Below are 27,189 nucleotides of genomic sequence, written 5' to 3' on the forward strand. Positions count from 1 at the left end.
CTATCTATGCCAAGCTACAAAATTTCCTTTAAATAGAATAATCATTCTGTTTCTGATTTAAGACAGATAAGACTTTTGGATCAAAAAACACAAATCTTCCAGTAACAATTTACATTCACATCCAATTTCAAACAATCCTCACTTTTGCTAACCCACCTGTATCTTCAGCTCCTTAAGAGTCTGGTTGGCTGAAACAATGAGTGCTTTCTCCCCACGCAGTTTGCGGTGGCGTGTGCTCCTCCGTATGCCTGATTTCTGAGAGATGGGCATCACTGGAGAACTGTGAACAAAGTCACCAAGTTTCTGTCGCTTGGCACCGTCCCCCGACTGGAGAAAAAAGTGACAGCCTTTCATTCTCAAGTGATTCTCAACCAATCTGTTGATTTTGCTGATTTTTTTTCTTAATTGGAACTGAGAGGAAATATCAAAGAATAAAAATATCAAAATAAGCTATTTAATTGATTAAAGAATGAGAAAGACCACAAACTTGTAAAACAAATTCAACAAGGGGGTGGCGTGACTCCAATGGAAAATATAATCATATCCCCACTGTATCTGAGGTATATAATTTTTATCGTACATAATCATAGGGCACAATAGTGTATACGCAGCTTTAAACACTGTCCGTCACATGTGGACAACAGGAAGACCGTAGCACCCTTAAGGCTGGTTCATACTTCTTCACACAAGCGCAACATTCACGTATCCACTCTGCATATGCGTACATGGAAACGTTCGTAGTTCTCCAGTCGAGTCACGTACTTTCCACATGCGCACAACATGTTGTATTTATCTTTTTATTATAATATTAATATAAATATAAAAAAAGCACCCATGTTAGAATTTAAAGTGGATGCTAGCAAACTGATCATGCGCAGTGTGTCCAGAGCTGCATGCACACCACTGTACGGACACAAATTTGGAGTGCATCAGGCATTCATCTGCGGAGGCACACAGTGACGTCAAACACGTCATAAACATTTGAGCCGACACATCCACTAGCACGCGTGTGGAGAAGTTCGAACCTGGCTTTATGGTGTACTCATGCTAGCCCATCTGTACCATGCCGGAGCACAGTGTGATCGCTTTATACCGAGCCCAGGCGTCATGCACTTAACCATGTCCTGACCTGCTTGGAGAGGTGGGCCAGAACACGATTATTTTACTTATACATACGTTATATGTATTTTGAGCGGACAGTGCACTATTAAAAAAAATTGTGGATAATATAAGCACCCATTAAAGTTACAGCAGTGCTGAGCTCGAGGATCCAAGAATAAGTTTTCAGGGCACTTTACACCTGGGTCATTCCATTTTAATTCAACAAATTTTCCAAAAAATATTTTGCATTACCATTTTTTATTGTGATGAAATGTGGCATATCAAGTACAAAACAGAGGTCCTGGATTTACAAAATAGTAGAATTTGAGTTCATCCAATTTTAAGAGATGAAGAGAAATTTCTTGGCTTGGAGTACACAAGAGGTAGGGCTGGGTGATCTAAATGATAGGTAAAGTGAGGCAAGATAATTTATATCACTAAATTTACAACAAATCGCTACATAAATAGTTGTACTGTATTGTTTAGGGTATTGTAATAATGACAAGAAAAAAATCTGAACATGTTTAGTACAGATGCTAATAAATCCTAATAAATATTTAAAATATATAAATAGAAAAAATATGAATTCATTCTCTCTACCTACACATCACTTCATTTGTGTGGATTCAGCGTAGCACTTGGCCTACAGAAAATTCAAGTTTTGCTTTTTGGAACTTTCTGGATGTTTTTTTCTGGAATACTTTCGATCCGTGGATTGTTGAATCTGCGGATGCGTAACGTACAGATATAGTGGGCCAATTGTATTGGATAATGCCGATTGTACCTACAGATATAGTGGGCCGATTCCATGCAGTTCTGGGAATACAACTATGTCACTTCAAGGTGTAACACACAGAAAAATAAACACACACCTACATATTCGATCAATTTCTGTTCTGTGTTTAAAAAAAAAATCAGCAACAAACAAACAAATGGGATTGAGATTACCTGGTAAAAATCAGGGTCACTTTCACCTTCAACTTTTAGTTCTTCCCTCTCATCTTCAGCCTCTGAGCCACTGACATTGAGCTCAGGTGCACTCTCCTTCATAATCTGCAGTGAAAGAACCTTCATTAAATTACAGAAACGGCCATGCTGTAATGCTAAATGGCACAGGGAAACTCACTCTTTTGTTAGTGACTTTACGGACATAGACAGTGGCTTGGGTGTATTCCTGCAGGTCTCTCTGCTGCTGGAAAATCAGTCCCTCTCTGCAATCCAAGCATAACTCTGGAAAAAAGGGGTTTAAAAAAAGAAATATATAAATAACTATTGAAATAAAAAGTAAAAATAATTAGTGCAAATACATTCACATTGCTAAAGTACCTGGTTGAGTTCGGTAGTGTACATTTGTGTTGTTTTGAATGTTTTCACTCAGCCTGTAAATTGAAATGGGTTGATCCACGAGGAACAGCCTGCTTATGACATCCCATTCACTTGGCCAGAGCAGAACTACACTGTAGAAAATCAAGAAGGATATAGATGGTAATACAGCAAACACATGCTGACAAGGTGTAGAATATGTGCAAAAAGAATATTATTGTCAATATTTATAAGTTTCCTAATATTAATAAACACAAATTATGAATATAACAGCATACAAAGAGCACAGGAACAGTTTACACATACTTTATCCAAAGCAACCCTGAAGTAAAGAGGTAAGAAGCATGCACTGATTACAGTACATTGCTGCACCCACCACATGAAAGAGAACCTGAGTGCAGCCAGGTGGCAGGTGATACACCACACTAGCCCAAATGGACCGGTGAGTTTTTTTTTTTTTTTACAGTGGCTGGAGTGGAGGACCGGCTTGCAGGGCTGGATGTAGATTAATGTCATACCCAGGACTGAGCAACTGCAGGTTAAGGGCCTTGCTCAAGGGCCCAACGGAGTAAAATCACTCCAGGCATTCATGGGATTTGAACCAGCAACCTTTCAGTTGCTGGCATAGAGCCCTACCCTCAGAGCCACCACTCTGCCCTGTAGTAGATAATTGTATAGACAATAAATGCATAAAAATCTTTGGATTTTTTTATTATGTTTTTTGACACTATGAGAACCTTTTTTTCTTTTGACACTATGAGAGCCTCCAGCACTGCAGAGGATGCCTCCCACCCTCCCATCTGGCAGAAGGTACCCAAGTACTCAAGTCAGTTCTACAAGACTAACAGCTTCTTCCCCATGCCCCCCTCCCCACGGATATGAACTTCACACTGACTTTATTGCACTATATTTTGTGTGTGTGTATACACACTCACACACATATATACACATAATGTATTATTTACTCCTACTAGCCACTCTGCAGCTCCCATTTGAAGCAAACCATCAGTGTTTGCTTTTACAGTGTGTGTCAATGTAATCTCACCCCCCAACCCAGGTTTCATATTCATTTACTTTATGTATACAGTGCTGCTTGATAGTTTGTGAACCTTTTGGGCAGTTTAGATTTTTCTATTGTTTTAGCATGATTTTCTTATTTTATCATCTCCAGTTTTTCTATATGAAATATCAGTATTATTCATCAATTTAGTAATCAAGTTATTTAAGTTTATTTTTAGAAGCAAATTCACAATTTAATGCAATTAATATTAGATTTATGTTTATTAAACGTAATACTTTTTCAAAAGGACGAAATACCTGCACCGGAATGAAAAACAGATCCAGAAAACCTTAAATTGCCCCAGAAAACCTTTTGTTCATATTAGTGTAAAACTGTGAATTTGTGTTTGTAAAATTGTGTCATCTTAACACACTTCCCTCAAATCTGTTACCATCCTGTATACTCATGTTTTTCTTCACTTGACCACTAACACACCTTGTTCGACTAATCAATACCTTGTGAAGTAGGGCTGCTGAGATTAGTCGATGGCGTCAATGATGAAATAATGTCAATATTTTAAATTGATGCATTGTGTTTTTATTATTTTAATAAAACTACCTCTGCATTGTCTATTCATGTTTATTAAATTACCATAAATATGGAGAGCTTTTAAATATCTTTTGTCCTTGTAGCTGCCAAATACACTCATTATTAAACCCATAAAGTTGTCTGCCTGCTATATTAGAATCTCCATTAAATAAGTGACTGTGAAAATGTTTAGGCTAAAATCTGGGCTTATTCTATGCTGACTGGCAGGCCAGTGTGTGCGTTTGTTAGGGTGGCACTTATTTTTGACCTTTTGAAATCATTGTCATGAAGCCTATTATTAGGGATGTAACGATAGACTCAGCTCATGATTCGATATGATTCACTATATTCATGATTTTTTTTTTTTTAACAAAATGAGCTGCAGACAAATTTGTTCAAAAATATTCCTTTATCTTTCTAAACTGTGCAAAATGTGTCCTCCTCTTAACAGTGCAACTGAAATTGAATGAAGTACTGTTTTAAAAAATATCTGAAATCAAATTTTTTAAAAATCTAACGGTAACACTTTACATTAACTGCACCTTCATAATGCTTTTATATTGCATTCATACAACTTTCAGCACACCTTCATAATGTATTCATTAAGCATTCATAAACATCATGCATGTATACCTTTACATCCTAACATCCATTAACAGCTGTAATACACATCAATAACAGTGATTATATAACAGCAAACATAATTGAATAATCATTTAATGTTTGTTATAAATGTATATTAAAACCATTAAGGGATGTTAGGATGTTAAAGTGTACTTGCATGCTGCTTATGAATGTTCTATGAATGCATTATGAAGGTGCACTTAATATAAAGCCTTACCAAATAAACTAAGGCTTGCATGTGCAGCTTCTTAGCATGGTTTGCCCTTTTAATAATCTTCGCTCTGGCGGTGGTGAATTGAGCTCACTGTGATGCCGGTGGACATGCTGAAGCATGTTCGTTGTGCTATTTGTGTATGTTATCAGCCTTTTAAAATGTCTGCACACAGTTTTTGTCATCTCTGCTTTTCTCGCTGCTTTCGTTTGGGATTACCAGAAAGCTAAAATGCTGCCACACCGCCGATTTAAGATTGGGGAGTGTGTCTTCAATTTCAAATTTGCTCACCATCTCGTGGTCAGTCAAAACCAAAAACGTTCGACGTCGACGTACATACGCAGTGACGCAGTACATACGCAGTAAAATCAAATGTAATATTACACCAGGTTTTTCTGTTTAGGAGTACATCACGGTACTTTACTTAAGTACCAATTAATTTTCCACATCAGCCGGTTTAAATCGTCATATATTTACATCGATTTTTAACCAATTCATTTTTATATTTCTACCTATTATATTAATACTCTGAGTTAAATACACTGGTTCTTCTGCTACTTACAAGGCATCAAGAGAAGGAGAGTAGTTAACCTTTAATCATGATCTTTTTTTCTTTGTTTTTCTATCTAAACTGGTTAATAACTGATTTTTTACAGTACTGTATACTTCTCTCTTTAGGCTGTCCATTGTGTCTGATGACAACTTCCTCCTACCCACTGTCACCTGCAGAGGGTTCGGAGCCACTGATGCTGATGCCACTGCAATTGACTGTGGCGGCCTATGCATGAGCCGCACACTTACCCACTGATGGGGCAAAGTCGTCCAAATATTGGGGTAATACCAGCTACCTTCTGGTGTCATTGGATATGTCTTTTGCTTCTCTGCAGTGGGATGTTGTATTGAATTTGTTCAGTCACCCTGGCACAGGTAACTTGCAAGGCAGTTCCAGAGGTTGAGAGTGATCTTTGTTGCAACTTTTCAGGTCTTTTCATACAGTCCTTACAGTGCCTCTTTCTTTGTCAGCAACCCGTTTTGCATTACTGAGTTGCCTGTACAGGACTAGATGGAGTAGGTGGTGGTCAGAAATGCAGATATTTTGCCCTGTCCAGCAAAGGTGTTTTTTTAGCCACTGCATGTTCCATAGAAATGAAATTAGTTGTGGAAAGCATCTCAGTATGGGTTCAATCATTCCAGGACAGACCAAGGATTTTTGGAAGGTATTGGATAAACACCTAGCATTTTTTGGCATTATGTTTTAAAAATTGCTACACAACTATCGGCAGCAGTGTTTATAAACAATTTTGGAATTTTTACAAATACTTAATTGTCCAATGTATGCTAACTGATGTAACTGGAAAAAAATTCTGCAATCTCTAAAAATTGGAAGTGTTCCAACAATTTTGGACACTAGTATACTATGGAAGAGCTCTTTCTTTTAGAGAATAATGGAAACTGCGTTTCTGGGAGGGCACTTAAGATGTGTTCCACCAGCTGGTTAAGCTTGATTTTTGCCAACTATGGGCTGGCTGGCTATGTCGTCATCATGTTATTGTGAGCAATTGCATGTAGGGATGCATGCCATAGTGCTCCCTAACTTCTGCTGCTGACTACCCCAGCTGGGGTCCAGAGAGCAATATACAAGTCTTCTGTTGTCAGTACGTAGCCTCTCCATCACCAAGAACCCTACAATGCCTCTTCAGAGCAGCCCAGGGTAACTGGGGTTTTGCGACCTCAGACTTAGTGGGGGATCTTGGATCTGCAATGGTCCCTAAAGGTGCTCCACAACCACTGTCCCACTGCCATGTGAGTTATCTTTGGGAGGTCCTGAGGGATTAACCCTGAGTTCAAATCTGCAGTTTGGGGACAGGCACAACCAACATATCAGACAATCAGTAGTTCTCTGCAGCTCCAGCCCAACAATGGTAGTCTTGAGCTTGTCTGTCTGTCTATCTGTCTGTCTGGTGGAGAAAGGACTGCCTACCTCAATCCCTTCCTTGCCATAACCTTCTGAGCATCCCTCTTTCTGGCTTAAGAACCGTATACCTACACAAATACACATATAGAGGTTCTCGCTCTCTTTTCAGTACAATTCCATATGTAGTGACTTGTTTTTACTGTATTATCATGTTATGTTAACATTATTATATTATGTGTAAGCTGTTTTAGTGTATCTGGAAGCATTTAAGTGTTTTACATGCATAAAAAAGTAAAGTATATACTATATCCTAAAAACAAACATTTGACTAACTGACACTATATGTATGAACCATACTGTACGTAGCAGGTTCAGACTTAACTGCAAATTCACCCTAAAGATAGACTTAGAAATGGATCTCGTTCGTAACCTGGGAACTGCCTCTCTCCACTGATTGGGCATATTTGCTTGTTTATAGAATTGTAAAGGGAAGTACATTCATCCATAAAGGCAAGTACAGTCAGTCATCAACTTACGTCCTATTGTGCAACGTACCATTGTACTTACGTCGCACAAGACCTTTAATAAAACTCAAGAGAAGTCTGAAGACAAGCGGATATATTTCACCATGTGTATGCCATGTGACAAGAATCAAAACTAACTGATTGTGCTGCTGCTACAGAAATTTAGGTACACGTGAGATACTGACTAATTTTATGTTATACAGCAGGGGTCACCAACATGGTGCCTATGGGCACCAAAGTGCCCCCAAGGACCACATGAGTAGCCCGAGGACCTATTCTAAAAATAGCACAACCCACCAGTGAGCAGTGTCTAAAATAAAATTTTATCCTGTTGCTAATTCTTCTTTAACCTTATTGGGTCTACGGAGTCACTTTCACTGAATGGGGCACGGTCACACAAATTTAATATCATAGACTTAATTCATGGCAAATAAATTATTTCTTATATATTTGTTTTGGCATTAAATTCATCTCAATCTTAGTGTACTTTGTAAATATGTCAAATTCATGTGAAGTTTGCAATTTGACGTGAAAGTATAGACCTTGCAAAATGTAGTTTGGAACACTTGCAGAAACATTATAAAAGTACATAGTAAGCAATGGTGGAAGTTTGTTTTGATCCCAGATATCTGATCACCAAAGTCTTGGCTACATGAAGATAACTAAATGGTGTAGTTGCAACATTCAGTTGGATAAATAAATAAGAAAAACTCATGTCACTATTTTCTGACCCTTTTCATTGAATATATAGCAACTTTCATGTGTATGCATGAGCCATTCACACCTGGTCACACCTCCCACCAATTTTATGGTGCTGATGGGGATGTATCTGGATCGTGTTTCACCGTTGCGTTGTTCATTAAATTGCCATGCGAATGCGATTTGAATATGTGGAAATGCGGCTATTTAAAATGCGAATAGCAATCTTCAGGTGAGGGCGGCGTTACACGCCCCCGATGCAAGTAAAACAAAGAAAGGTGAAATGATGTACTTTTTAGCCGATTTCACCTAATTTTAAAAACTTTAATACTTCCAACGACTGACGTTTTGAAAAGAAGACAGGTTACGGATTTAGTCAGTGTTTTTTTCATGTTTCTACAATACGATTTCAGCGAGTTATGAATTGAAATACACGAGAAAGATACACGGCATCATCTTCGACTCCAGAGGGTTAAACATGCACTTTTCAAAAAACTATTTTCAGAGATGCCGAGAAATTGTTAAAAAAGAAAAAAAATCTAATTGCAAACATTTCTAGCTAAGACTTTGAGCTTCGAAGTTAATAGACATAGGGGTTAGCTACACATAGGTGAATGAGAGCTTCAGAAATTTCATGTGGTTTGATTAATAAGCATTAGAACTTTGAAGTTATATTTTTTTTGTCAGTGGCCTACATAATGCATACTGATGAGACAGATGTCATCACATCTCTAATAGCTTGCATACTGTAAATGGTCCATCAGTCTGGAATGTCATTGTCACTGCCCCCCTACACCCAACACTTTGAAAAATCAGTGTGGATATTAAGAAGAGACATTAATAGGCTTTTTACAGTGTATAACATGAATGTATTAAATGTTGATGAATAAAAAGTGCAAATCACATTATACTACTCGGATAACACAAAACAATGAATAAACATTAGAACAATAAATAGTTCCCATCTGGTATATACTGTACTGTACAAAGGTACACATCACACGTTTTGCATTTCCAAGGTTTTTGGGTGCATAATAGTGTAGCGCTGGCAAAACGGCTCTGTACAGCAAAGCCTATTAGCATATCCAACATGCTCGTGAGCCATGTACATAGCCCTGTTTGCATTTAGTTTTTGTAAATACTTTGGTTCATGCAAGTACTGTGGGTAGCTTGATCTGTGCCAGTTACTGGTGTGTTTCCATGTTCTCTGTAAGTAGGCATCATGTGTGTACCTTACAGTCCAGCATCAGAACGCATTTCTCTCCATTATATGCGATAGCAGTGAGGTTGATATGTGTGTGCGGCCCCTTCACAGGCTACAATGAAAGTGCTAATGGAATTAGCAAATAGGCTTTTGGGAAATGCACCTCCCTTGTACCATTTAATGTAAATTATACATATGATTTACTGCAAAAGTCATTATTTTAAGTAAAATCTTATTTCCAGCAAATTCATTCCAAATTATTAAGCCATTTTCCAATATATATTATGTGAAATGCAAATTAAAATAAAACAATTGTTTTGTAGTCATATACTCGCCTCAGATACAGGTAAACCAAAGTAAGGTGACATGGTTTACTTATTTGACTATTTAACTTAATTTTAAACACGTTAATACTTCCAACAACGGACGTTTTGAAAAGACGACAGATTACGGATTTAATCAGCATTTTTTCTTGATTCTACAATAAGATTTCAGTGAGTTATAAACTGAAATACACGAGAAAGATACCAGGCATTGCTGACGATGCCGTCGACCTCAGAGGGTTAGACACACACCTCTGGTGCGGCAGGTGGTTCTTTGCTTCCGCAGCTAAGTGTTTAAAAATGTGCAATGCCTGTCGGACAATTACCTTTAAACAATTTTCATTTATATTTCAGTCCTCTTCCTGGTTATGATCTTATTGTCTAGGAAATGAATTACTTGTTCACAAAGGGTACTAATATATACAGGAGAATACAACATTATACGTAAAATAAAATACATAATAGTGAGTCTTAGGTAATGACCTTCAGTTTCTCATTTTAAGTTTTACAGCAAGGGTTCAGGTGGTCATTCCTGGAAAAAGGCGCTTGTATTGCTATAGTAAATTCAATTGTGTCCATCACCTGCATAATGTTCCAGTAATATGGATAATCACTGACAGCAACCACCAACATTCAAAATATTTAAAACACTGTGAATTTGACCTACACGTAAAGGGAAAATGATTATGGCATATTACTGCAGTACATTTAAAACAAGCATAAGTCAAAAGAACAGCTGCACTTACTGCTGAGCATCACCTTTGACCAGAGATTCGTATGTGAACATGAAGCCTCCATGTGGACAGAGCAGAACATTGTTACCAATGCTAGAGACAGGGCTACTCTTTGTAGGTTTCCTAGAATAAAAAAAAAAAAAGAGATGAGACAGGATTAGTAAGAATTTCACATTTGAACAGAATTTTCTTCAAATTCATAGTTTACAAGGATTTTTATGTTTAAAATACAAAACACTTATTTTCAACAATTTATTAAGGTTTCACCTGATAAATTTCTTCCATTCATCCACAAAAAACAAGGAAACAATGTACAGAACATCTGTTTCCTATAATGAAAAAAAAGAGGGGGGATGAGAAATCTTTCCAAAACAAATTTGCAGTTCCTAATGAAAACTGACATTTCTGTAGCCAGTAACGCTTAATTTTTATAAACCCTTGAATGATACCTGTGGCCATTTATGTAGCGTCGGACGATTCCTATCTTGAAAGAGATTAAGGAGGTTGGTTTTCTGCTCAATGGCCATCATCCTGTTCAGTTCTTCATTTTCCTTTCCTTCCCTTTCTAACATCTGATAAAATGTGAATGAATGAATAAAGAAATTTTAAAGCAGAATATCAAGCATATTAAATGTTCTCCAAAGGCCTGAGCTGATGAGCATATTGATACAACAATAGATTTCTCACGAATAATACAGTCCCATATTAAATACCAATCCTTTATATAGGGAAAAATGTTTTGGTGCAAATCCAAAACAAAAACCTATAAATGTTCAAACATGAAGGTAGCAACATAGGGAAACTGGGAAATGTGTGAATAACCCATTTTGCTTTCCATTACACATGGCAATCAGCCATAATATTAAAACCACCAGCCTAATATTGTCCACCTAGCGCTGCCAAAACAGCTCATGCCCTTCAAGGCATGGATTCCACAAGACCTCTGAAGGTGTGCTGTCAAACAAAGATTCATTTGAATGCCAGAACCCAAAGGCTCCCAGCAGAACACAACCCAGAACATCACACTGCATTTGCTTCTTTCCATAGTGCATCCTGGTGCCATCTCTTCCCTTGGAAAACGGTGCACATGCACCCAAACCTTCCACATGGTGCATCAGAAAACGTGACTTACCAGACCAGGCCACCTTCTTCCATTATTCCATTGTCCAGCTTTGATGCTCACATGCCCATTGTATGCACTTTCACCAGTGGATACGGTCAGCAAAAGTACTCTGACTGGTCTGTGGCTACACAGTAAGCTGCGAAGCACCATGTGGCACTTTTCTATCATAGACATTAACTTTTTCAGTACAGTAAGACCACGGACATTTATGTGGTTATGTTCCAGAACCTGTCGGGAATGTCAAAGTCACCCAGATCTTTGTGCTGGCCCATTTTTCCTGCTTTCAACACATCAACATCAAGAACTTACTATTCACTTCCCTAATATAAAATGATACTTCACAGATGCCATTGTAACAAAATGAATGCGATTCATTTCACCTGTCAATGGTTTTAATGTTATGGCTGATTGATATATATATAAAGGGGTACACATAACTGGAATGCAAGTATGCGTTACCTGTATAAAGCAAATACATGTGGCAATATCCTGTCATAGCAGACAATGCATGTTTATTTTAGCTGCATTTGCACTGTCGTGACAAGAAATTACAGTAATTTTAACCTTTCTGTGGCCAGTTTGTACTTCTTTCGAGGAATATAAGCTACATTTTATGCACATTAGTGGAATACAAGCTTTTTTCTGCGTATTGCACTTATGACAAGAAATCACATACACATCTGCCCTGCTACGACAAGAAACTGCCGCGTGTATGCCTGTGCAATTTGACTATATCAGACGGGGAAAAAAATGCTGATGTTACACTATCGTTTATTTCGTAGTGTAGAAAAATATACCGTTTACGGCAATATTTTTTCATTATTTGGATTATGGTTGTTGCCACCTCATCCATTCTTTCCAGATCAGATTCATCTACAGCATGTGCGCATGTGTTGCTGCCGGATTTGCACCATTTATGCCGGCCAAACGTGCGAGAGCGTTAATTGCCTGTGCTTCAAAAGCTTGACATGTCCCATCCCTACAGAACCATGAATACCGGCATGGCGAGTGAAATTAAGACAGAACAGGGCAGCTCCGAGAAGAAGAAGGACCAACCAAGACAAATTGAGGAGTTCGTTCCTAAACGTGGGGCTACATTTATAACAAAGATATGGTTTGGTTACAAAACGTCTGACATGGAGCAGAAAACTGCACGTAGTAAATTATGCCGCACATCGTTGCCCAAAACAGACTCAAACACCACTAACCTTCTGCCAGTTACACAAGAACCATGTCATGGAGAGAGTATGGAGAGTGTTCAAGAATGAAAGGCACAAAACAACTGTCAGGTGCTCAAAATAAAAATAATTATAAAATTGACTACTGACTCATCTTGCAACTCATTATTTTTTGACTTGGACTTGACTCCGACTTGCTGATAACGACTGTGAACAATAACAGATAATAATAGTAGAGCACAAAGCTTGGGGTGAGTATACAAGGTCAGCCAACATTCAGTGACTCTGGAACAGTGTAGTTAAAGAAATGACTATTCTACTGGCTGTAATATTCAACACCACAACCTTCTGGACACAGTCACAGATCCCTAACCTGTTCACCAATATATTGCCCCCAAAAAGAAGGTTTTCCATTTCTAGATCGCATGGGGCATACAACAGCTTAATTTGTATATGTACCACCTTCCAGGTTTGCCATTACTGATTAAATAAATTACTTACTGGAAATATTAATTCCTCTAAGAAAATATTTGAATAAAAAATTATTTTTAGAACCCAGAATTTGCCTAGCTCTGCTTTTACTGTACAGTTTTCTAGTGCAGAGAAGGTTTTGTGTAGTTTTTTCTTCTTTCAGGTTTGCTTTTATCAAAGTACATTTTTACATTCAATCATACTTCCAAGTACTTCACAACAGGATACTTAGAAGGCTGCAAAGAAGCAAAACTGAAATACTGACTGATGTGCTGATTAGGGTTGACACAAATATGTAGGTGTAATGTAAATGATTCAGGGCTGCTGCAATTAGTGGATGTAGTCAATGATAAAAATGTGTCGACATCAATATTTGAAATTGATACATCTTTTTAAATTATTTTACTGAAATTACCTTTTTGATTCTAAAATGCTTCAAATACTCAGAAAATGTTTTCCTTCAATATTACCAAGTAATTACATAAGTAGTTCAAATTCACATAAAAAAAAATCACAAAATAAAAAAGGTGGTTTTGTGCAAAGTTTCGATGGCATACAGCTGCAGCACTAGTGCTGTGCATGAGCACCTGAAGCAAAATGCATAGGCACTATAGTGAATGATGGAACACCAATATAGGCAAAACCACCCTGAGTATTATCTATTCAAAAAGATGCACATAACTGGAATCCAAGTATGCATCCACCTTTAAAAGTGATACATGCACCAATGTATTGCTGTAGCAGCACAAATGCTTATCAATCAAATCAAGTACAAATTAGGATATAAATGTTAAGATGCACAATAAATTTGTCATATCAGAACAAATGCATATGCATATATGACAACAATCAATTGCCACACGTATCCCTTTTAAAGGTGAATGCATAATTGCATACCAGTTATGTGCATCCCTGTCTTTTCAGGTTCATTAAATTACTATTAGAATAACAAGCTTTAAATATCTTTTGTCCTTATAGCCGCTAAGTACACTCATTATTAAAGCCATGAAGTCTGCCTGCTACTTTAGAATTTCCATCAAATAACTTAAGAAAATGTTTAGGCTAAAATAGAAACATGGATTGACAGTGTCAGTGTGTGTTTTCATGTGTGTTGGCCTTCTTAGGACCAGTGTTATCATAAACAAATAAAAACAGAAACTAATTTAAATAAACAAAATAATGTTGAACATGGCATGGTAGTGCAGTGGTTGGCACTGTTGGCTCACACCTCTGGGACCCGGGTTCGAGTCTCCGCCTGGGTTACATGTGTGTGGAGTCGTCGTGGGGTTTCCTCCGGGTACTCCGGTTTCCCCCCACAATCCAAAAACATGCTGAGACTAATTGGAGTTGCAAAATTGCCCATAGGTGTGCATGTGTGAGTGAATGGTGTGTGAGTGTGGCCTGCGATGGGCTGACCCCCCATCCTGGGTTGTTCCCTGCCTCGTGCCCATTGCTTCCGGGATAGGCTCCGGACCCCCCGCGACCCAGTAGTATAAGCGGTTTGGAAAATGGATGCACGTTGAACATTAAAGAGCAAAAAGTACCAACACACCACCAATTAACATCTTTTTACCTTGTTTAACTACATTTTAAAAATCTTTTTGAAACGCGTAATTGGTGAGCTGTCCTTTTCTTCACTGCGACTTTGGTGCTAATTGCTTCCATGGTATAACAAAACAGTCGCATGTGGCATGCTTTTAATAAACACATGGATATGCCTAATTTATACAGGTTAATAACTTTGGGGCATCACAATAGCCTCTCATGAATACTACTAATCTGCTTATTGTGGGTGACCAAAATGTCCGTATAATGCCAAAAAAAAAAAACTATCTAAAGCTCTTCAATGACATGCAGTTTGCTGTTGTCAAAATAAAATGAACTTAAATGAAATGGTCAATTTGATTTTCTGGAGGAAAATTAATTGTTTAGATTAAATGACTAATCGGTAAAAATAGTCGATAGATTTTTTTTTTAAGTCATAAATGGCAGCACTAAAATGATTGGATTAAATGGACCTTTCCATAAAGCCAATGAAACAAAGTCAAACTATTAAGTACTACTCTACTGGCTGCAATATTCAACACCACAACTTTCTGGACACAGTCACAGATCCCTAACCTGTTCACCAATATATTGCCCCCAAAAAGAAGGTTTTTCATTTCTAGATCACATGGGGCATACAACAGTTTAATTTGTATATGTACCACCTTGTGGTACACCTTGAAGATGCAGTTCATACAAATAACACAATTTAAAATCCCATAAAATATGTATGAACACCAAGATAAAAGACAGGTCATTCTGGAGAAATGTCCAAGTTAATGGTTCCCCCGTTGATAGAAACCAGTAATACAAAAGCCTAAAAAGATGTTTTGATTTTTATTTTTTTAAATAAGTAGACAACTCAGTTCCCTGCTATTCCTTTAAGAAAAGCATACATTGACAAAAATTGTGTTATCTATATAAAATTGTAATCATCAAGAAATGTAATGTTTAGCTTTGGTGGTGTGGTTCATAAATAACCTTCTAAGTGCTTTATAATATTGAAACTGAGCTCTTTAAATGAACGCGCATCTTACTATGCACTGCTGACAGGAATCTTGATTGTAGGCAAACTCCGGAGCACTGGGGAAGTACACTTTAAGCCTGCTCCACACATCATGAGAGATTAGTTTCTTCTCACCCACTGATATGGACATGCCCCCTAGATAACAGAATATATAAAGTTTTTAATAAAATGCAAGACATCTTTTATAGTAAAATGTATAAATCCCTCCTTCAATTTGTAAGTAAATAACAGGGATACATAGTACATACCATGAAGACAGAGAATATCTTCATTAAAGGTTTTCATCTCTTCATTTTCTTGATCTTTGCTGTCAGTGTCTGTAACATTAATACTTCTGTATTGTTATGCATGAAGAATGCAACGGATAGCAAATACAGCAATGCACTTGTGCACATATTCCAGATAATTCGGCATATGAAAAATGCTACAATCTGAATGTGCTACCTTGGAGCGCAGAAATTTCTGGTCCTTCCCCATTTGTTTTTCCATTAGGCTGCTGCATTTCTTTTTCACACTCTTCTAATTGTTCTAGTGCCAGTTGTCTCCAGCATCTCAAAGAGGTTTTTCCGACCCAAAAACCTTCATTACTACAAAACAAACACAGGGTGAAGCTATAAATGACAGTGCAGAATATTGTTATTTATTTACCAAAACACTGACCTTTTTACTGGTATTTTCATAAGGCTGGAAACTTCTTTGTAATCTTTGTTTAACTGATTCTTGAGCCGTAGCACTCTGCATCTTTGTACTACACATTCCTTACAAAGGGAAGACCCTAGACACAGTGGGTACAAAACAGGTGTAAGACTATCTTGCATATTACATGACTTAGGGCTTGTTCCTTAATGAACTACTACACAGTTGCAATGACCACTATTGAAAACCATGATAAAGGAAGGTCACATAAGAAAACTCACATACTCAGTATCCCATATTTTTAAATTTAGTTTTTATGCATACAGTCATTAGCTCTATTCAGGACATTCTGGTGACCTAGTCAGTTTCGTGTTTATTGCTTACTGCCAGAAACCTGACAGTGCTCCTGCTGAGAAAGATAAGCGACATTTGCATTGAGGGAGTTGACAGTCGACACTCTAAGAATGGCTGGACATGGCCATCTGACAGCCTCGATCGTGCTTCCAAAGAGAGAAATTACCCACTTGAACTTTGTGGACAACTTTAGGAAGGAAGGTAGTCAGTTTACCAAGTTTCATATTGAAAATTACAAATTAGCAACATTACGCACTTATTTGCATGAATATTAAAATAATAATGATAATACCCATGTAAACATGAAAACCATATCATCTCATAAGATAAACTATTTACTGAATTTCACACAAATACAAATAATGCTGTCACATTGTAGTCACATTGGAAAATCCATAAAGTAGTAGTAAACTGTTCTGTTTCAAGATTACATAAAGGCACTTGGAGAACATTTGCATTTTTCTCCATGAGATGAAACATGCTCCCCATTAGGAAAATCAAAACGGACAGTTCAGTTTATGCCCAGGTAGAGTGCAGGAGATCATGCCACTTGTATTTGGCCCTCCTGTCAGCATTTAGAATAACCGTTTAAAGTAATATTTATAGGTTGATTTACTGAAATTCAAATAAGGCTACATCATATCTATTTAAAAAAAATCTATATTCTGCTGAACACAACACTGTCAAACAAACAGAAATCAACTAACAAAAAAAATTAACAATTAACTAAATTACAATATTCTATGCAAAAAGAAAATGTATATTTACTAAAACTTTGCCATAAAACAGAAAAGATGGAAAGCTGGGCAAGGGGAGATAATTTCATCTTTTTCAAAGACTTAATGAAAACCATTCTATGAATGTGCACAACCACCTGTAATACATTCACCAATACTTGACATTTTCAGAAGTCTACACAGTAGGGTGTGTTTTCAGAACCCCTTAACAGTAGTCACAGCTATCATCTTTTACAATTGGTTATCAGGTGCAGAGCTACTAAAAGCCCAGAAACTATTCCAGGAAGCACAAAGCATGACACACACACACACACACACACAATGGGTACATTAGACTTCAATCCACTCAGATGAAAGTGAATGATTAAAAATTAACCTTCATATACAAACATCTGTTGTCACTTACGATCTAATCTGGGACTCCCTCCATATCGTTCAAACAAGTGTTCTGCAGCATTTGCAGATATTCTCTTTATGTCTCCAATTTTGTCTAGGTGTAATTTCCCATGGGAACAAAGGAATTTGGAGTTGTCTATAGATTTTGTAACGCTTGAGTCATCCAGCCACTTTTTAAGCCATTCCAAGGGGACAAACTCAAATGGCTGACCTATATTGAAAGACAGTAAACCTACTTAATATTCAATATATAAAACTATATGTTACATAAAGACATAATACACAGAGAAATATTTTTAAAAAAAACACTCAACCTTGTGTATGGCATATTTGATTACAATAAAACAAAATGAATATATAGAATCTGGGTAAATACTTTCAAACATGCATCTCTTTGTTCTCTTAATGAAGTTTAATTTTCCAAAAGTAATAAGCATATAAAATTAGTTTTTTAAGTCAACTAAGTTTTTTAACAACGTTTAGAAAGAGCAAATCAAGTTAAATTAATTTAACATCATAGTCAAAAGCAAGGAAGCTGATGGGTTCCAGTAATAATTGCAATACTGTATTATAATGTTTTACAGACCGTCTTCCGCAGGTAACAATTCGTAGAGTTCCTTCACCTCTTCATGCTTGGCTTTGCCTTTGTCAACACTTTGTTTCCGCATGTCTGCCATTTCTATGCACCACTCTTCAAACTTTCTGTTGTCCCTGTCCACTAGTTTCTGAAGGAAGGCTAGAAAAAAAACGGTCAGTAGAGGTATCAAACGGCCCGAACATGTCTCATATCAGAATACATCCTTAATACAGTGGGCATTACAGACAAATTACGCATAGAGAATGACAGTATTATTTCTTAATTTTCATAATTTGTGTCCTCGATTACTAAATGTTCCGTGCATCACTTATTACAAGCATAAAAAGAAATCAAATATGAGCTCTCACCTGGTACCTCCTCTGTAATCTTTTCATTAACATCACTTTCTGTCTGCTGCTTGTACACTAGCATATAAGCGTTGCGGGAGCAGTGGGATCCTTTACTGCACTTGGGTTTACGTGTCTGAGACTTTGCTTCAGCTGAAAACGAATATTTAAATTTTAAACAGGTAAGAAGAAAAAAAATTTGTAAAATACATAGGCTGAAGCTTACAAAGCATTTCTTAGCATTCCATGATTTCATAACCATGTTGACAAATAAATGTTATCGAACCCAGTAGACGAAACATTAAAATACAGATTACGTCCAGCAATGTATTGTATTTGGAAGATGAGGTTCTATAACCCATGAATATAAACAAGTGCAAAGATTCTCTTTTAACTATCATTCACTGCTAGTCTTTCAAATCCTAATGTTACACATTTTCACATGGTGCAACGTATTATCATTATGAGACCACAAAAAAGGTTTTAAAAAAGGTTTCTAAAATTTCTTGTCTTGAATGATAAACTGTCATTATGAAATTTATGGCCCACAGACAAGTAAAAAAAAAAAAGGCAATACAATTAATTTAACTACATTATCTTATGGCTGCAAAACATTCTGCAAAACTAGAACAACAGTTGGGGGGGGGGTCAATTCAATATATTTTATATAACTGAAAAGCATTAAACATTCTCTATTCATTATAACTAACAAACTCTACAGGGTGTGTTCAGTATTTTCAACCAGCCATCTTCCATAGCGGCTTATCCAGTACAGGGTCACAAGAGCCCGAAGTCCATCGTAGGAAATGGAAAGATCAAGACAGATGAAACCCTGGGTGGGAGGGCAGTCCCATGTCTCATATCAGAATACATCCTTAACTGCAACAAACTGACCTAACTGCATATATGTGGACAAGAAACCTGGATTAACCTGAACAACACAAGGAGAATATGCATACTCCAGACAGAATGAGAAGAGGGATCCAACCTCTGGTGGCTACGGTGCTATTCTTTTTCATTTTATATACAAAAAACAATAATAAACAAGTATTATACAACAGTCCAATCTTTACTTAGATTTCTTAAAACCCCTTAGATAGGACAGAAATCTTTAGATACCAAAAAGGCAGGAAATTCAGTGATGTGCAAGGGACTGTGATAAGCTGCACTTTAATGGGGCATTCAAACTATATGCAGTTTATTCCTGGGCTTGGGTAAGATTGTGGTTTTCTACAGGGTACTACAAGGTAGTGTCAGCTTTATATGATGAATTAAGCAGAAAAAGAAGTGTAATCTTTCATTTGCAATCATTATTTCAATGCAAACAAATCCTTCAATGCAAACAAATGGTCTCTTTTGAAACCGATGAATTTAAAGGCAATATTTAAAAAAGTTTCTCTACAACGCAAACTGAACAAAGTGTGCATCATACTGGGACAGCAACGAAAACGAGTCTCAGCATAACATCACTTGAAAAAAACATTTACCAATATCATCATCTATTCCAAGCTGCAGTTTCTTTCCCTCCATTTTTTCAATCTCCTCGTCGTTAAACTTGTACCATTCTTTGGTGCGGTCATCACGCACATGAGCAATATAGTGCCCTGAGTAAGCACTGATGCCCCGGTGAATGAGCACAGCATTTAGCTCATATACACATTTTCCATCTGGGAAGAGAGAAAAAAATAATCAGTGTTACACTGCTGGGAATATGCATATTTCAATATTCAATGGAATTCAATAGAAGTGAAGATTAGATCTCGGGACTAATCCAAGGTGCTAGGGGTGAATGATTTGGGGGAAAATATCTAATCGGTATTTTTCTGACAGATATTGCGATTGCAATTTTGATCTGTCATATTTTTCACAGTCAAGCTTCAGTTCAATTATTCAGAGTGTAATACATTTAAAACATATGATGCAGCATTACTACACATAAGCTACCGTGAAAATATTGACTGATTTTTGGGCTGGGCGATATCATACCGATATTATATGGCCCATGCACAATAATCACCAGAACTTCAGATCAAAGGCGAAGCATTTGGCCAGTCACTAGCTTCGATACTATACAGACATTTATTTACGCCCAATATTTGGTAAGCAGATTAGTAGTACAGCTAAAATATTAATGAAATGCATTTTGTGCATTTCAAATTGGGTAGCGGAGCACACCACATCATGCTGTTTTGCTATACTATGTTTGGTACACTTTAGTGCAATTTGCACTGAAGTGTCAGTGAAGAAAGGAACAGCTCAGCAGCCACAATATCTTTTAGAAGAGGAGATCTTGTGGATAGACAAGGTAAAAAGACGTTGGTGGTGTGGTGGTACTTTTTGAAGTTTAAAGCCTGACATTTATTAAACATAAGGATATGCTGAATTTGGTAACTTTTGGGTGTCATAAAATGCCTCAATATTTTAGTCATACTATTAATCTGCTTAACAAATTGTGGGCGTAAATAAACATCCGTATAGTACCAACAAGCTGGCGTTCGGCCAAATGTTTTGCCTGTCATCTGAAGCCCTGGTGATTATTGTGCATGCATGGTATAATATTGATATATCGCCCGGCCCTAACTGGTCTATATTCTAATGCAAGGATGGGAAGATATGAATTTCTTCCAACATGCACTTATTACTTTTTAACCCTTGTATACACACCTTGAGCCTTTAGTGACCAGGCATATACATATTTTAATATCAGGCCACAAGTAACCGTAGCGGTGCAAACTTTTATTAACACTAAGAACAGTCTCCAAACTGACAGAATGACTATCAAACAAGGATGACGGCATGAATATGTAAAACTATTCTCACAACAGTTTTAAACCCTTGGTCAGACATGCTGTACAAGGCATATCCTTAATCGCAGCCTTTGCGATTTGCTGCTCTCATTGTTTCAAACGGCAATTTCGATTTGAAAACATTCAGCCTCACAAGGTGCACTGATTATTGCAAGCTGTTGAACATCCCGAGATTGCAAAATAGTATACTTTACAATCAGCATTTGTACAATAAAGGACAGCAGCTAGACCTAGCAAGGAACATATATAACTATGGAGCAAGCTAGTCTAAATTTGTTCAAGTCAAGGTTCTATCAGCAGCAATTCAGAACACCTCCAGCTGAGAGGTAATGTTTTTAAAAGGAATATAAAATTTATTTAATCAGATACAGTTTGCTTGAAAAGAATAGCCAGGGAGTGACATAACTTATAAACAAGTACACATTCGCTGTACAAAGTGTTACATATCTGTTTCAGTAACAGTGTCATGACAGAGCAAATGCGCTTGCACTGTTATGACAAGGAATTACATCATTTGAACTTTTATATAACAAAAGCATACTTCATTCAAGTCTGAATAATTTACTATTTAAATGTACTACTATGAAAATAAAAGCAACAACAATAATGATAAATACCTTTTTCCTCCAGAAAGGGTCCCATATCCAAAACTTCAGGGAAACTAATGAAGGTGTTTAGTTTCTTCTTGTGACCAGTTTGCCTGTAAAAAAACAAACAAACAAATAAATAAACAAACAAAAACAAACAAACTAGGAATTTTCATAGTGTCAGACTGTAGGAGCTACATGGGGTTACCTGTCAAAAACAAAACGCATCAGCTGCAGATTAAGGGTGCGTGGGAGGTTCTGCAACTTGATGTGGCGGGTTGCATTTTGCTTACTGTGACAATTCTCACAGAAGTATCGGTTGTCACCTTCCAACTTCTCTTCCTATAGAAACACCATTAAAATGGAATGGCCCAGGAGCAAATCTGCATACATTTTCAAAATCATATATGTAAATAAAATCTTAATATGAATATTACTACCACTACGGTTTAAATAATTGGTTCAATGGTTCATTTGGTTAAAAATTGCTATAAGACATTCAGAGTATTTTTGTGAAAAATAGTTCATACAAAAAGCAGAAAACCCCATGAACAAGATTTTAACTACTGGGAAAAAAATCTCACTGTTACTGAGGACAGTATCAACAGAATAGTCATATGCTGGTCATACTTTAAATTACCTTAAGAAAGTCTGTAATACATTCTGTCAGCTGCTTATGACCCTGGATGCTGAGCTCCAACTCATAGAAGCGTGAAGGAAGTAGAGATGAACGACCACAATGATTGCATCTGTAATGCAGAACAACACAAATCACTAGATCCATACAATTTTAAGGAGACATGAGAAAACAGACAGTACTAAAGTAAACAATTCTGAGGAATAAATAACCTGAGAGAAATAAGAACAACAGAAAGTTTTTGTTCCTAATTTGCCGTTTGACGAAAATGTTAAGTAAATGCAGTTAGAAAATAAAGCTAGCAACAAAGTAAGCAATGGTTACATAGCTGCAGTTTCAGAATATATACATTTTTTCTTAACCATGCACAATAAGGGTTTAAGACTCCTATGTCTGCTAGTTTGATTCCCACTCTTGGCAGATCAATCAAATTACCACTAGGCTCTTGAATAAGATGACCAACAAACATAACTACGCCAGTGGTGCTGGACACTGACACTGTGATCAGATCCCAAAATTCACTCTCACTCGTGTTTCTTGAGATACCAAAGAGGGTAATATGAAATTAGACAATTTCCAATAAGGGAATGAATAGAGTACAACAATAATTATTTTAAGACAATGGTTAGCTAATTTAATAGCTACATTACTATGCAAAACTAATTTTGGTTGGACACTTGGCCAATCATTGCCTCTTGAAAAACAGTTTGTTACAAGTACATGTTTATCTTCGTTTCCTTTCCAGATGTTTGTAGAAATTGGTTGTGCCAACCACCTCAGTAATCGATGATTTACAGTATTTGCACTCTGCAGTGTGCTTCTTTCCACAGAATGTCTTCCACAGAATCTCCTTATGATTTATGTATGCAAAATGGATAGTTGCTGACTTGGTAAACATGATTAAGATGTGAGTTAACTGCATAGGTGCTAGTGCTGGAGTACTCGATACTGATCTTGGCCATTATCTAAAGCCTAAAGGTCTAAGAATTAAAGGGGATTAAAACACCTTAAAATCTTTAGTAATTTCCCCCCAAAAAAGGAGTAATTTTCACCTCGAAAAGTAACTACACTACAACTGCACTTTTGCATATCACTGTTCTGACACAAATCTGCCTTGCTAGAAGGAGTTAATTCATGCAGATTTAATTCAAATTTACAGTGTTTGTATACTTACCAACAAAAAGTGTGACAGAAATAATTATTGTTCATAATGATGTTTAGCGGACATTTATTTAAAAAGAGCATAGGCACTGAAACTGACGAGACATTATTGGTCATCTACTGCATCATTAATCAACAGTGATTAATTCAGTCTTCCTTCCCAGATGCATATAACTGAAAAGCGATTTAACTCACTGACATAATATGTCTAATTACAATAATAAAAGATTTAAAATTCACTTACACAGTAACGTAAGCAAACTGCCCACAAAACTGCTGTTGTATTACATTCTGTAGATTTGGGTTCTTCTGTTTCGAAAGGGTATCTTCCAAGAGAGACAAGAAAAGCTTGGAGAACTCCTGAGCATCCTAAGAGGCCAAAAAAAGATAAACTAAGTAAGATTCTGATTGAAGAAACCAAGTAAGTGTTAAATGCAAAAAAAAAGGAATAAGTTCAACGACAAATCATACTTGCTTCATCTTTTTTTTTTATTCAAATAGTACTTTTTTATATGATCCACTTTATAATATGCAAGTTTTTCTTCTAAACTAAAAGGGGAAACATATTTAGGTACATAAGGATATGTACCTGCTGTTGTCCTGTATCCAAGCCCAATGCCTTCACCAGACCTGATGGATCAATATATCTTCTGTTGCTGTTCTGCAGCAATGCAAACAGGTACTGCAGATGTTCACATATACTCTGGGGCTCATAGTCTATATATGGAATAGTGGCATATTACACATTTGTTCAGAAAAATAACTGACTAGCATTTTTTCCTGTCTTGCATGCAAAGGCTGATGTATATTCTGTATGATTTATACATTTGGAAAATAAGACTATTAGGCACTATGTAACTGACAAATGTTCTGTTGTACACAGTAATATTTATTTATAATAGTACATTTCTAAAGTTAACATAAGCAGGAAATTTGCTGACCTGACTCCATGTTGTGTTCCTCCGCTCTGGAATTCTGACATAGGTAAAGGGTTTCGCGCAGCTCTAGATTGTGAAACCATACCTGCAAGAATGTGTTCACATAGCATGTCGCTCCTAGGTTTGTCAAGCCAACAAACTTGTTCTGGAAATGAGAGAAGTTTAATTCTTCAATTCATTTTGACAGAAAAACTTTCAAGAGAAGAGTTTTTAACCACACACATAAAAATATTCATTGAGTACAACAGTTACCATAGACTGTTCTGAACTATTTGAAAAGATAACATATTTAGTACCTTGTCTCGCCTTTCTGAATTTGGATCATCAATACTGTGGAAGGAATTTTCATCTATTTCACCTAGCCACCCTTGTTCTCCGATACCAACAAGACAATTAGGATTTCCTTTACAGTTTCTCCTAAGAAACAGTGGAAAAATGTTAAAATATATCATAAGAAATAGCAGTCTAAAACACATTAATGAAGGACGATACAAAGAAGAGGAGTCAATGAATGTCAGTTCTGTAGTAATGCTTGGTTTTAATACCTCATTTTCCCACAAAGACATCATTGTAGTTACCCATGACTAGTATCCCACAAATAACCAATATTGATAGCATAGTAAACAATCTAAAAGACCTGTCACTAGTCAGTCTTTACTTACGATCCAAACAAACCCCGACACATCACAGTTCTCTAGTGTTAAATTACCGTTAACACACCTTAACATTCAAAATATGAACTTGTTACAGTTCATATATTTGCAACCACTAACTCATGAAATTACTTCCAACTCAAGTTCCAGGTTAGTCATATACTAAATACATTCGTCTATGCCAGCACCACATAACTACAAAAGCGAATTAGATTTTTTTTATTTACTTAAAGGGCAACTTATGTGCTGAATCAAAGTTTTAGCACGCACGCAAAAAACTGTAATGCTTGTTAACTCATTACATAGTGATTCGATTTTAAAACATATATCAAGTATCTATTTGTTATGATTCGCGAATATAAACATTAAAGGCATGCATTTAGCGGTCACCTGCATACGGCCCTTTTACAGGCCGGCACTCGGATACGGTACGCCTTCTCGATGTGCTCCTCCGTCACATCCTCCGGCTTCACAGTGTCAGCCCAGCTCCAGGCGGCTCTCTCAAGCTGGATTCGTGGAGCCATGCTACATCACCACCATCCCAATACTGGCTGAGACTCACTGACCTAACCATCCAAATATTTATGTTATTATATTAAAGTAGAAATATAGGAATTAAACTACAAATAGACGTAATAATTTAAATATGTACGTTCTGTGTTATCGATTTAAATCTATTGTTTCACATAAATGTTAGACAATGCAACTTGCCAGCTCACTATACAATTTGGCGCAATTTAGACAATCGCAATTTCGGCTACAATGGTAAATTTATTAACCAATATAAAGAAAAATAAAACAACTTAATAATATACCGAGTAACCATGTAACGAATAGTACGATGTTAATTACTGCGAATTACTTGCGAAATTGCTTGCTTGTCATTGAAATAAAGCGATGCTGAGCGTGAAGTGAGCACTCAAAATACGATATCGCTGTTATTAATCTGAATTATATCAATTACAAAGTAACTAGACTATAGAATAATGCACATTTAAAACAGCTAGCTATGTAACCACACAATTACATATACGACGACTTCTAAATTCGAAATTATCTATTTGGTTTTCAGCGTCTTGCAGAACAGAAAAAAGCTAGCAATATTTCTCAGTATAGTCATATTTATGTTGACGTTTATACAATTTATTGCTATTAACAATATTTACTTCGATTTACCGTTTACACGTCTGTTTTTGAAACAAATGTTTCCTCTTTTCAAACTTGCTCGTACGCCTCGTGTACACGTAATACGTATATTCACGTATGATGTAATGCGTACGGAACGTGGCATTTGAACATAGAAATCGTACGCGAAATAGAACAGTAGCTCATAGTGCAGCCCTATTTTCTTTATTCTCTTTTAAATGGACATTATTGTAGTGTACAAGTATGCCACTTAACTGCCGAAGTAATTAGGCAGGTCTAATTTTGACAAAAGAAAACTTTAAAATTAAATACTCATCGTTTTAATAATAATAGGAACACATTTTATATTTATCTGTATTAGTTTGTGAAAGTTTTAGGCTGTTTGCCTAAATGGCATTATAACTTTGTTTCTTATGTAGTCCTTATGTAAAGGTCAATAATCATTCTTGTTTGTTTCGATTATAACTATTCATACACGCATACACAACCATGCTTTGAGAACAATTTAAGACAATTTATGCACAACCTAATCAACCTCATGCGCAACAGAGAAAAATATTGAGCATTTCACTACCCGATCTGCAATATGTATATACACCACATGACGTAGCATCATTAACCTG

General features: G+C 36.6%; 2 protein-coding genes and 1 long non-coding RNA gene across 7 annotated transcripts in view; 1 reads left to right on the forward strand and 2 right to left on the reverse strand.

The window, feature by feature from the left end:
• pusl1 (pseudouridine synthase like 1) overlaps window positions 1-8,000 on the forward strand; it is a 28,357-nt gene extending 20,357 nt beyond the window's left edge. The window contains exon 9 of one of the 2 annotated variants that reach the window (XR_007399129.1): window positions 5,526-8,000. The gene's annotated coding sequence lies outside the window, so the exon portion shown is untranslated. Of the gene's footprint in view, window positions 1-2,890; window positions 2,910-5,525 lie in introns of those variants that run through there. The other variant, XR_007399130.1, reaches the window with a different exon arrangement.
• Window positions 1-26,688, reverse strand: part of usp48 (ubiquitin specific peptidase 48) — a 29,706-nt gene extending 3,018 nt beyond the window's left edge. Inside the window, exons 1-24 of one of the 4 annotated variants that reach the window (XM_049021584.1) lie at window positions 26,597-26,687; window positions 25,811-25,986; window positions 25,064-25,184; window positions 24,771-24,912; window positions 24,419-24,546; window positions 24,074-24,198; window positions 22,672-22,780; window positions 22,240-22,373; window positions 22,062-22,144; window positions 20,125-20,304; window positions 18,659-18,790; window positions 18,300-18,449; window positions 17,724-17,924; window positions 16,251-16,365; window positions 16,035-16,177; window positions 15,839-15,907; window positions 15,601-15,725; window positions 10,696-10,818; window positions 10,514-10,575; window positions 10,259-10,369; window positions 2,428-2,558; window positions 2,228-2,331; window positions 2,050-2,154; window positions 157-327 (exon numbers count right to left, since the gene is read on the reverse strand). In XM_049021584.1, the coding sequence (XP_048877541.1) occupies window positions 157-327; window positions 2,050-2,154; window positions 2,228-2,331; window positions 2,428-2,558; window positions 10,259-10,369; window positions 10,514-10,575; window positions 10,696-10,818; window positions 15,601-15,725; window positions 15,839-15,907; window positions 16,035-16,177; window positions 16,251-16,365; window positions 17,724-17,924; window positions 18,300-18,449; window positions 18,659-18,790; window positions 20,125-20,304; window positions 22,062-22,144; window positions 22,240-22,373; window positions 22,672-22,780; window positions 24,074-24,198; window positions 24,419-24,546; window positions 24,771-24,912; window positions 25,064-25,184; window positions 25,811-25,944 (2,898 nt within the window). In that variant the 5' untranslated portion in view covers window positions 25,945-25,986; window positions 26,597-26,687. The other 3 variants (XM_049021585.1, XM_049021586.1, XM_049021587.1) reach the window with 3 other exon arrangements.
• Window positions 3,119-10,240, reverse strand: LOC125747017 (uncharacterized). The gene is made up of 2 exons (XR_007399134.1): window positions 6,829-10,240; window positions 3,119-6,697 (listed from the first exon to the last, which is right to left on the reverse strand). It is a non-coding gene; the product is annotated as an uncharacterized LOC125747017 (long non-coding RNA).
• Window positions 26,689-27,189: the final 501 nt, after the last annotated feature.

This window comes from Brienomyrus brachyistius, chromosome 8 (genome assembly GCF_023856365.1).
Source record: "Brienomyrus brachyistius isolate T26 chromosome 8, BBRACH_0.4, whole genome shotgun sequence".
NCBI classification, from domain to species: Eukaryota; Metazoa; Chordata; class Actinopteri; order Osteoglossiformes; family Mormyridae; genus Brienomyrus; species Brienomyrus brachyistius.